Genomic DNA, 12,129 nt, shown 5'->3' on the forward strand with positions numbered 1-12,129 from the left:
GAAATTGATTACTGGTATTTAAAATGTATAATGTTGATTTCAAATATAATTTGCTTGTTTTAAAACAGTGGGAACATTGTTACTTTAGGTGACTGTGATATGAAAGTTTTATAATTACTTAAGTTTGAATAATATACACTTCAGTTTTTACCGAAGAGCTGGTTATTTTTCTTCTGGAAACCTTGATTTATTTTTTTGATGAGCTAACATAAATGACTGGTATTTTTTAGAATATTACTTTTATATTTTCAGCAGCATTTACTTATCAAGCTACAAGTAGTTAACTTTTATAGAGTGTGTACATGTTTATAATGTTTTGCTTTTGAATCTGTCTAGTGGAATGTGACAATATGAACCGTTTTGATCGATCAGACAGAAATATTCGGCAGTCTCAGGAAGGATTTTGGAAAAGGCCACCCCAGAGGTGGAGTGGACAGGAACATTATCACCTCAGCCATCCTGACCACTATCATAACCATGGAAAAAGTGACTTGAGCAGGTGAGTCTTAATTTTGTATCTTCTGAGTAATTTTGAATCGTAATTTCCCCCCGTCCCCCCCAAACCATTTTTGGGATCTGGTTTTTAAAGATACCAAAAACATTGCAAGTTATATGTGGTACTAATTGGAATAATATGTCTAATTTTTTTTCCTTTGGCCCAAGCGTTTTTTTCAAACTTTATCATAAATATACATATTTTATTTATGTCTACTATTTGGACTTTAAATTTTGGTGTGATTTTTCCGGTTCTCATTTGGGAATGATTAAATGTTGACTTTGTTAAACATTATTATTTAAGTAATATGTAAAATTAGTGCCAAGTGATTTGTCTTCTTTGGCTCATATAATAAATTTAAAATTTGAAATTCTTCAAGCACTATTAGAAACAAAAGAAGGTACTGTACAATGCTAGAATCCTTTTCCTTTTTGAAGTGTAACATAGTCTTTAATTTGATCAGACCAAATGTGTAATGTGGCTAGGATCAAACCCTGGCCTGGCACAAATTAGCTTTGTGAGCTCAGATAATGTATTTAACCCCTCTCTACTTCATTTCCCATCTGTAGAACGTAGTTTGTATTTCTTTGTCACTGTTCAAGGATCAGGGATAAATGTGCCTAAAGCCACATCTGTGTTACAGTATGGTCCTAGTGGTAGTTGTTAATTTTTTTCCTTTTCACTCTCCCATCTTGTTCCTCTGGGGATTTGAGGTTGTTTTGGAGCTAACTTACAATACAAATAATAAAACTGGAATAAAGAAATAATGGAAGGGAAACATGGCCACATATAGTTCTTGAAGTAAGAAAAAAAATTGGTTCTATGATTATTTGCAACAAAACAAAGAACAAAACATGGTCCATTACATGAGTTACAGCGTGCTTAAAAAAAATGACATGTTTCTCCTGAATTGATTGGCTTTTATGAGACAGAAATCTGAAAGAGGTTGCTTTGTATGCATTCTTATAAGGAAAATACCTTGTGATATAGTTAGTGGACAAGTCTCAGGCTGTCCACTATATAATGACAGATTCCTTAAGTCTGTTTCTTATGTTCTTTAATGCAAGCTACAGAGAACTCTAGTCCAAGTGAGAAAAGGCGGTTCTACAGTGGTTCATGATACGGTGATGCCCAACTAAAGATCCTTCTGTTGGTATAGTTTGATGCAAGGATAAAATTGAGTAAAAAGAATGCATGCAGTATGTATCCTTCCAGATATTATTTTAGCTGTTTTGCTTCTCAGATCTGTGCTTTTGATAAGGAATAGACATCAGAGAGTTGGTACTATCAAACATCTGATGTTAAGATCATCTTTATTGCTTATAATAAAGATTATGCTTTCCTCATCTTTAATGGTTGTTTATAAGAAGGTAAATTTAAGGCTAATGTATGAAAATTTAGAAGTCTAAAATATGAACCCTTGCTCATACTTCAGATAAGATTTTTTTCATCCTTTCACAAAATACTCTTTGAGAACCTGTATGTTGAACTCTGCTCAGTTCTTAAGCTGAGATGAATTTGGATATTGTGTGAGAGGTGAAAGCTGTGGATTGGTAATAGCTTCTTGGAACATTGTTTTGAGGACAATAAAAGGAGTTATGCAGTGCCTGAACTCAGTTGGAATCATTGCAGCTATCGGTTAGGTAGAAGATGATGTGCTTCTTCCATCCCATGGAAAGAAGAGTGGTGGATACTTCCTTCTGCCAGGATGCTGAGTCTGGGGCGAGACAGGCATGTAGTTACAATACAGTGTTGTGCAGTGCAGTGATGATGGGTGCCCCAGTAAAGTGACGTCTAAGGACAACAGGAGCATGCAGCAGCTGGTTTTTGTCTGGGGCAGTGGTGTATAAGGAAGTTACTCTTGACCTGAAAACATGACTATAGAGATTGCAGAGGAGTGGTTTCTGTAGAAGCATGAGTATTCAGATGGAAAAAAAGGAGCAAGTGCAAAACCCTTTATGGGATGGTGTGGCATTTATAGTTGGATTGCTAGGTCATTTGGGGGAATAAATAGGTGTGATTACTAACTCTAGATAGCAAAAATGTCGAGGGTGACAAACTTCAGCTTAAAGTGAGACTATTAATCAGACTGTCCAAAGTGGAATGAATTACCTGGAGATAGTGACCTCTGTCACTGGGAATGATCAACTGAGGCCAATTAACTGTCAGAAAGTTAAGCAACATTTTCTAAAAACTATATTCCTGGATGTCAATAGGTATAGAAAAGAGAGATTCTCTGATCAAATGAGTGGAGGATGACAAGTTCAAGTTAAATGTTTTTTGGTTTTTTTTTTAATAGCAGACTCCCCAGTGCCTTAATATATAAATATAGTTAGTATTAATGATTTTACAAAAGGTGGTGAAAGAATATGTAACCATTTCCCAAACATATGACCACAAATCTCACCTGTACAGTGTGTTTTGAGGGATGAGCTATTTGTGGATCATCCACACTGGTAATTCTCAGTGAGGAGAGAGAAATACATGGTATTCTGGGGGTTTCTAATCTGTTTCACTTAGCATAGAACTTCCCAGTGAGTGGGCTGAGGCATACCAGTTTGTCATGAATAACTAGTTATAGGTTAACCAGTTTATAGATCCTCATCAGGATTTGGGGTGGCCGTGCGGGGTTTGGGACATCACGACCCCCTAAGCTAGTTATGGGGATGGGTGTGAGAGAGAGAGTCCTCATCCAAAACAAGCCTTACTCCAGCATACCTTCAAACTATCGTTTTCTTTCTGTGCCTTGATTTTAAAAGTTTGGATGCACTGACCCTAGGGCCTTTTTAATATGACAGGGGTAACAGTCCCTCTTCCCATTCTGTGACTTCTTGAATGCTGGTTCCCTTTTCTGTCTGTCCTTCAATTCCTGTCTGTCATTGCCATTGTCATAGTTAATTAAAGGATTATTATGTCTTATCTGTAACTGGGGACTGGAGGTTCAGAGCCAGTGATCTACTTCCTCTATAAAGATTCTCCTCAATTTACGGTGAGGTTATGTCCTGGTAAACTCATCATAAGTTGAAAATACTGTAAGTCGAAAATGCACTTAATACACCTAACCTACCAAACATCATAGCTTAACCTAGCCTACCTTAAATGCTCAGAACACTTACATTAGCCTACAGTTGGGCAAAATCTTCTAACGTAGCAGTTCTCAACCTTCCTAATGTCGCGACCCCTTCATACAGTTCCTCATGTTGTGGTGACCCCCAACCATAACATTATTTTCGTTGCTACTCTATAACTGTAATTTTGCTACTGTTATGAATCGTAATGTAAATATCTTTTTGTTTTCTGATGGTCTTAGGCGACCCCTGTGAAAGGGTCGTTCGACCCCTAAAGGGGTCGTAACCCACAGGTTGAGAACCGCTGTCTAACATCATGGATACACTGTGGAGTATGGGTTGTTTACCCTCGTGATTGCGTGGCTGACTGGGAGCTGAGGCTTGCTGCTGCTGCCCTGCATTATGAGAGTGTATTGCCCCATATATTGCCAGCCCAGGAAAAGATAAAAATTTAGAATTCAGGGTACGGTTTCTACTAAATGCATTATCACTTTAGCACCATCATAAAATTGAAAAATTGTAAGTCGGACCATCCTAAGTCAGGGACTGTCTGTATTTTGATCCTAATACTGTGCTCTTTTTACCTGGCCTAACCTTACACTGCTCTTTTCTCCAGACCTCCCTTTTTTCCTGTACCTGCCATTATGCTATATGGAATTCTCTCACATTCTAGCAAGCTTGCATATTGACCGCTTTTCCTACATTTTCTTGATTGTAACTGAAACGTAACTCTTTTCCTAAATGTACTCATTTTCGAGTAGCATTCTTAAATGAAGAATTCTTATTTTTTAGTCTTCTAGTACTGTACTGTTTAGAGGTCGGGTCTTGTCTTTACTCCTCATTGTCACTTCTCAATGAAGTATTCTTCAGTCTCTTTCCTTTGAGACTTAGGGCATTTGGCTGTATCAATTCTTCCTTACTGGTCCATGCACCTGGCTCGCAAAAACCTTGGCCTTTGGCTCACTTTTCCTCTTAATTGTAAGCTTTACTACAATCCTGAGTCCCTCTAATGTTCACATATATGGCTCATATAACCCTCAGGCTCCTTAGCTTCTTAGACTTTTCTATATACAAGATCGTGTCATCTGAGAATAGAAATAGTTTTACTTTCTTCTTTCCAATCTGGATACTTTTCTTTTTTTCTCCCCTGCATAATTTCTATTGCTAGACCCTCCAGTACAGTGTTGACTAGGAGTGGTGAAAGCAGCCGTCTGTGTCTTGTTTCTGATATGAGGAGCAAAGCACTCACTCTGTCACTGTTAACCATGATGTCAGCATGGGCTTTTCATAGATACCCTTTATCAGATTAAGGAAAGTCCCTTCTATTCATATTTTGTTGAGTATTTTTATCATGAAAGGGGTTAGATTTTGTCAAATGCTATTTCTGTGCCTATTAAGATAATTCTATTTTTTTCTTTCATTCTCTTAATGTGATGTATGACATTGGCTGTCAGCAACTCTGCATTTCTCAGATAAACCCAGGTATATAATCCTCTTATATGTTGCTAGATTTAATTTGTTAGTATTTTGTTGTGGATTTTTCTTTATAGTACATAATAAATACTGGTGTATAGTTTTCTTGAGATATTTTTGTGTGGTTTTAGTATTATGATCACATAGATTGAATTGGTGTTTTTTTCATTTTGGAAGAATTTATGAAGGACTTTTGTTAACTCCTCATTGACTATCTTGTAGAATTTACTAGTGAAGTTATTTGGGCCTGGGCTTTTCTTTGAGGCACGTTTTTGAGTATTAATTTAATCACTTCAGATGTTCTGTAGATGTCTGTTAGGTTTTGTTAGTTTGTAATGTTATTCAAGTCTTCTGTTTCCTTGCTGACCTTCTTCCTAGTTCTGGTCCAATAATGAGAAGGAGGTATTGAAGTCTCAAACTTCAGTTTATCTTGTAGAAAAGGTCTGATAGCAGCACACACTCTCAGTTTTTGTTTATCTGGGAATGTTTTGATTTCTCTTCAATTTCAAAGGATAGTTTTGCTGGATATAGAATTCTTGGTTGACAGCCTTCCTTTTAACATTTCGACCCCCACGCTTTCTGATGAAAACTCAGCTGTTAATCTTGTTGAACATATCTTCTACATGGTAGGTCACTTTTTTCTTGCAGTGTTCAGAATTCTCACTTCTCCGTTTGGCTTTCGACTGTTTAACTATGATTATGTCTCTCTTTTAGTTTATCATATTTTGGAGTTTGTTGAGTTAATGATTAGACAGTGGCTTCCTTAAATGCACTGAACCAATGTCTCCAGCCTTTGCCAAGGGCTGTGTGTGTGTGTGTGTGTGTGTGTGTGTGTGTGTGTGTGTGTTCAGGGATGCCTTTAACAACCTGGTAAGCAGTTTGAAGTTCTGCCTTAGCCTTCATTTCCTGTTTGCTCAGAGGTTCAAGGTCGGCCAAAGGTGAGAGATTAAGGCCTTCTCAGGTATTTCCTTGGTGTGTGCACAGCTCTTTACATGTGTGTGGCTTTCTGTATCCCCAAGAATATGTTGGAGCATTTCAAAGCCACTTGTGGACATTTCATTCCTCATGTTTTTCTTAGAAGTTTTTTGGTTGTCATCTTGTTTGCCCCAATTGGTATCACTATCTCAGGCAGCTGGGATTTTAAACAATTGTCACTGATTTTTTTTTTTCAACAAATGTACTAGAGATAAGGCTGTTTTTATAGAATGAGTTCTGGATCAGGTCAAATAAAACAACTGCTGAGAATAGGCCTTTTCTAGGGAGGTGTCTGTTAAGATCAAATAGTAACAACAGTTCTCTGGAAATGGTGCTTTTTGGAGAGTTTTAAACCCAGTTTACTTCCCAGCCCACCCACTAGTGATTCTGAATTTCACAGCTACCATGCTTGTAAGGAGCTTGTTTTTCAAGCTGCTACAGATCTAAGGAGATAGACATGGCAATAGAATAAATTAAAATACCACAGAGCTTCTTGTTCTCACCAAGATTCAGCTGTTTTTTGTTGTTGTTGTTGTTGTTGTTTTTAATAAGTGCTTCTTGGTTGTTGCAAGCATTTGATTGATTTCCAGAGTTCTGAAAAAGTTGATTTTGACAAATTTGCTAGTGCTCTCAGTGCTTTTTATGCAGCAATGTATTTTTGGAGATACTTTTTCCGCCATTCTGGAAGTACTTTCTTCCTTTTGTCATGTTTTTTTTTTTTGTTGTTGTTGTTTGCTTGTTTTAATATACTTCATTTTTAGAGCAGTTATAGGTTTACCGAAATATTGAGCAGAAAGTACAGAGAGTTGTCATACAGTCCCTTACCTTCTCTTATACAGTTTCTCCTATTATTAACGACATGCATTGTTACAACTGATGAGTCAGTAATTGATATATAATTATTAACTAAAACTCATAATTTACATTAGAGTTCAACCTGTACATTCTATGGGCTTTGACAAATGCATAATTACATGTATCTACCATTACTGTATCATACAGAATAATTTCACTGCCCTTGAAATCCCACATCCTCCACCTGTTCATCTCTTCTTTCCTCCACTCCTGGCAAACACTAATCTTTTATTGTCTCCATAACTTTACATTTCACAGAATGCCATGTAGTTGGCAAGAGATAGTATGTAGCCTTTTTGGATTGACTTTTTTCACTTTGCAGTCTGCGTTTAAGTTTCCTTCATTTCTTTTCATGGGTTGACAGCTTATTTCTTTTTATCACTAAATAACAGTCCATTGTATTCCAATAGTTTGTTTATCCATTCACCTACTGAAGGGCATCTTAATTGCTTCCAAAATTTGGCAGTTATGAATAAAACTGCTCTAAACATTTTTGTGCATAGGTTTTCAACTCATTTTGGTAAATGTCAAGAAGCACTATTGCTGGACCACATTGTAAGAGTAAGTTTAGTTTGGTGAGAAACTGCCAAAGTGTCTTGTAAAGTGGCTGTACATTTTGCATTTCTTCCAACAGTGAATGAGAGCTGCTGTTGCTATACATTCTCATTAGCATTTGGTGTCGTGTTTTGGATTTTAACTGTTCTAATAGGTGTGTAGTGATTATCTTGTTTTAATTTCCAATTCCCTAATGATAAATGATGTGGAACATTTTTTTCATATGCGTACTTGCCATCAGTACCTCTTCTTTAATGAGATGTCTGTTTAGCTCTTTTGCTTGTTTTCTAATACCGTATTTGCCGGCGTATAAGACGACTGGGCGTATAAGACGACCCCCTAACATTTCCACTCAAAATACAGAGTTTGTTATATACTCGCCGTATAAGACTACCCCCTCTTCCGCACACCTTCCACACACCAAATAAAAGGTAAAACAATATCAGATTTGATTTGGCCCACTGAAGTGCAAACAAGCGTATTGTATTTCGTGTCACCACATAACCGTTTTGGCGATGTTGAGCCACCATGTCTGCTACATGTTTTTTGAGTTCTGGCCAGTGTGGGGTGCCTCTTCTTAATGCACACTTACCCCTTGGCATACTCTTTAATGCTTTCTCATTTGATTTCCAGTCCCGAACCATCTTTTCTGTTACTCCATATTGTCTTGCAGCAGCACAACTATTATTTTCCTTAGCAAAGTTTATAACTTTCAGTTTAAAATTTGCATCATACTTCTTTCTTTTGGCTGGTGCCATGATAGGGATGATAGGGGTTTGACTGGTCGACATTTTCTATGCTGTACTGTACAATGGTGCAGTATTGTGGTTGGCTGTTGGCTGTATACAAAGCCTGATTTGATTGGTCCCTGCTCCCTGTTTGCCCGCCCTGTCACTATAGCAGTCTGGTCCACCCTTGCATCAGCATCTCCCTGGGACCTCACTAGTGCGCAAGTGCGAGCTCTTCAACATTCTAACAGGCACCATGATAGCGCAAAATCGCAAATCTTCAATGCATAATATGTAAAGAAATATACGGTAACCCGAATTACCACACTCGCAAAATCGCATAACAGCCGAGCATACACCCAGCAGCGCTGCTGATGCCTGAACGGTATGTGGAATGAAGTGGGCGGGCATCGGGAGGCCACTATGGCACGGGGCAAGCACTATGGGCAGTCTATCTGAAGTGTACCTGGCGTATAAGACGACCCCCCACTTGGAGGCATATTTTTCAGGGCCAAAAAATCGTCTTATATGCCGGCAAATACGGTATTTATTTTTCGTTTGAATCTTAAGAGTTCTTTTTTTATTTAAGATACCGGTCCTTTATCAGATACATATTTTACAAATATTTTCTCCCGGTCTGTAGCTTGCCTTTTCATTCTCCTAATGGTGTTTTTCACAGAGCAGAGATGTTTAATTTTATGCAGTCCAACTTGTCAACTTTTTCTTTCATGGATTGTACTTTTTATGTTGTATCTAAAAACTCATGGCCAAATCCAGGGTCACCTGGATGTTGTTCCTTGATTTATTGTAATTTTGCATTTTACATTTAGGTCTTTGATCTTTGTTGAGTTAATTTTTCGGAAAGGTGTATGAGGTCATTTTTATGCATATGGATGTCCAGTTGTTCCAGCACCATTTGACAAGACTGTCCCCTTTCCTTTGAATTGCCTTTGCTTTTTGTCAAGGATCAGTTCACCGAGTGGGTGTGTTTCTGAACTCTGTTCTGTTCCATGGACTATCCATTCTTTCGTCAGTACCATACTGTCTTGATTGCTGTTACTTTATAGTAAGTCTGAAAGTCAGACAGAGTCAGTATTCTGACTTTCTTCTTCTTCAGCATTGTGTTGGTTATTCTGGGTCTTTTACATATTGATATATACTTTAGAATCACTTTGCTGATATCCACAAAATACCTTGCTGGGATTTTGATTGAGATTGTGTTGCATTAAGCACTTAAAAAAATATAATCATGAACATAATGCACACATTTAACTTTTAATATATAATTTTTATTAATGGTAAGAAAAGAAACACTAAAGGTTTTGTGAAGTCAAATTGCAACTCAGGTTAGGAAATAAATGAAGACAAAAAAATCAATCTCTCCATGTAATTTGGGGAAGATTCCTTTAAAGCTACAATAATTATGCAGCAATTGATTATTAGGCATGTGGATTGAATATTAGGTGCTGCTACTGTGTGTAGATTCAATTTAAGTGGGTTAAAAAAAAGGGTGATCTCTTAAAGATTTATTTTTGTAGTTATTCTGATCCTATTTTTTTTTATTGGCTGTGCATATAGAATGGTTTAAAATAATATTGGTGATTGTGGGCATTTCTTTCTCATGCTTCTCTAACCACTGAACTCAGTTTTGCCTTCACCCATACCTGTACCAGTTAAGTTCTTCATATCTGCTAGCCCGCCTTGCCTGTGATCGGCCATATGAGCCACAAAGGCATGTGGGCTCTGCATTTGCTGACACTCTGGAAACCTTCCCGTGGATTCCCCAAAGCAGCCTGCAGTTTTCTGTTGCTTTCACCATCTATTTTCTCTACTAGAAGTCCATAATTGTGAAAATTTGTATACTAGTAAAAATTGTGCATGTCACCTTAATATGAGGTGTCTAGTAATTCCTCCTTTGTCTCATGTTTCTTTTTCTTCATCTTCTTTATGTCTTCATTCCTGGATTTTTGCTTGCACTCTTGGAAGGTGATTTTACCTCCCATTCTAATTCAAAGGTTCAGATTCTCATGTGTGAACTGCATCATCTTCTCAGAATGTAAAATCTCAAAATCTTTGTTATCTTTCTGCCTTCCTCTCCTGTTTTAATAGTGTCCTTTTATTTTCTGAAAATAACCTGCTATATATTTGCTTTCTGTTGTGTCTCATCTTCTGCCTCTTCTCAGTAATACTCATTTTTTTCCCCCAGCAGGCTTCAAATAGTCCTCCAGTGAGGTGTTATATTATTTCCAACTTCTTGTCAGATGGTTTAGCAACAGATACACAGATAAGAAGCAATTGTGTCAACATTTACCAATTGGGTGATATAGGTGAAGGGATATGGCATTATAGAATTCTTTTGACATGTTAGAAAGTTTTTTCAATATAAAAAAGTTGCAAATTATTGATAATAACAATAAAAATACAATAGCAATTGGTTTTTACTTAATACTTGCTATGTAGCAGGCGTTATTGCAAGCATTTTAACATATATTACCCCATTCAATTCATATACTAACCTAACCAGGTGAGCACTCTTACTATCCTCATTTTATAGATCAGGAAAATGAAGCATAGATAAAGTAACTTGCTCTGTGTGTTACATAGGTAGTAAGAGAACTAACATTTGAACTAAGATAATCTGTGCAGGTAATATAAACATTAATAAGATATAGCCCTGTTCTCAAAGGGTTTATAATTTAATTAGAGGTGCTACATATACAGATTTCTTTAATTTAAGTTGTAAAGTAAATTAAGGATCATAAAATAGTAGTTTTATTTAGTGGAAGGGATGAGGGAGGGCTTTTGGAAGAAGTATCATTTCAGTACTAGGAGAAGATGTGTTTAGTTTGGACCTCATGGTGGAAGTGTTTGAAGTGCAACCTCTAAGGCATATGAACTTATTTGGCAGGCTGTTGAAAACATTGAAAGTTGAAGAAACTATGGCCCAAAGATATTTACTGTTTTCAATAGCTATTTAATGTCAGCCAGTAAATCTTAGATCAGAGCTGTCTATTTAACACTGTTGTGATTTTTCTAGATGCCAGTTCTTTGTCCCTATATTCAGTTAGTGATCAAGGCTCGTTGACTCTTCCTTTGAAATTTTTTTCATTCATCAGTTTCTTGGATGTGATCCATGTTTATGTCAGCCTAATATCAGCCCTTAGTCCACACTGATTCTCATGCCGTAGACTGCAGACCAGCCTCCTTCAGTCTCTTCTCTCTCTAAACTTTCTTTTATTCACTTGGTAAAATAAAAAGTGAACTTTAATTTGATTACTAATTGAGATATTTGAATGTGACTCCTTCCAGATAATATTAAAGTAGTGCTTTTTAATATCATAACTTAAAGAAGTTTAGAATCTCACAGGTGGAGACGTACATCAACATGGTGGTTAAAATCCATACTCCTTACATATTCAGTGAAAACAACAGCTACAAAAACAAAAACAAACAAACAAACAAACAAACATAAAACCGGCTGCCTCTGACACAGAGGAAAAGAATACATAGCTTGTGTCTTCGTGGAGTTTCTAATTTGGCATGGTTACAAACGAACACAGTATAATGTGACAAGTACTATAATGGGGCACAGTATTGGGCTGTGTAAGGGCACCTGTGGTTTAGGGGATTAAGAAAGCCTTCTCTGAGGAAATGCCAACTAATTTAAGATGAAGAGGAATTATCAGTCTCCAGATCAAGGGCACAGTGGAGGGCAGGATGGATAGACTGGCCAAAAGTAGAGAAGTGAAGACATGGGTTTGGAGATGAGGGAGATTGTAGCATGCTTTGGCAATCTCAGATAATTTGCTGAGGATTAAGAAGTCAGCCTGAGGGAGGCAGATGTGTTGAGGGATAAAGTTTAAGAATAAATTGAATTCAGGCTCTCTGTGGCCTCATAAGCCATATTTAAGAGTCTCCTTGTCCTGAAAAACATGCCTTGCACTTTGTGCCATTACTTTTCATTTTCTTTTTCTAGAAA

The 12,129-nt window shown here is 37.1% G+C and overlaps 1 protein-coding gene across 1 annotated transcript in view; it reads left to right on the forward strand.

Moving 5' to 3' along the window:
- CCSER2 (coiled-coil serine rich protein 2) overlaps positions 1 to 12,129 on the forward strand; it is a 200,293-nt gene that overhangs the window by 82,819 nt on the left and 105,345 nt on the right. Inside the window, exon 5 of the mRNA XM_019626458.1 lies at positions 337 to 499. Coding sequence (XP_019482003.1) covers positions 337 to 499 — 163 coding nt within the window. The remainder of the gene's footprint in view (positions 1 to 336; positions 500 to 12,129) is intronic.

This window comes from Hipposideros armiger, unplaced genomic scaffold (genome assembly GCF_001890085.2).
Source record: "Hipposideros armiger isolate ML-2016 unplaced genomic scaffold, ASM189008v1 scaffold_678, whole genome shotgun sequence".
NCBI lineage: Eukaryota > Metazoa > Chordata > Mammalia > Chiroptera > Hipposideridae > Hipposideros > Hipposideros armiger.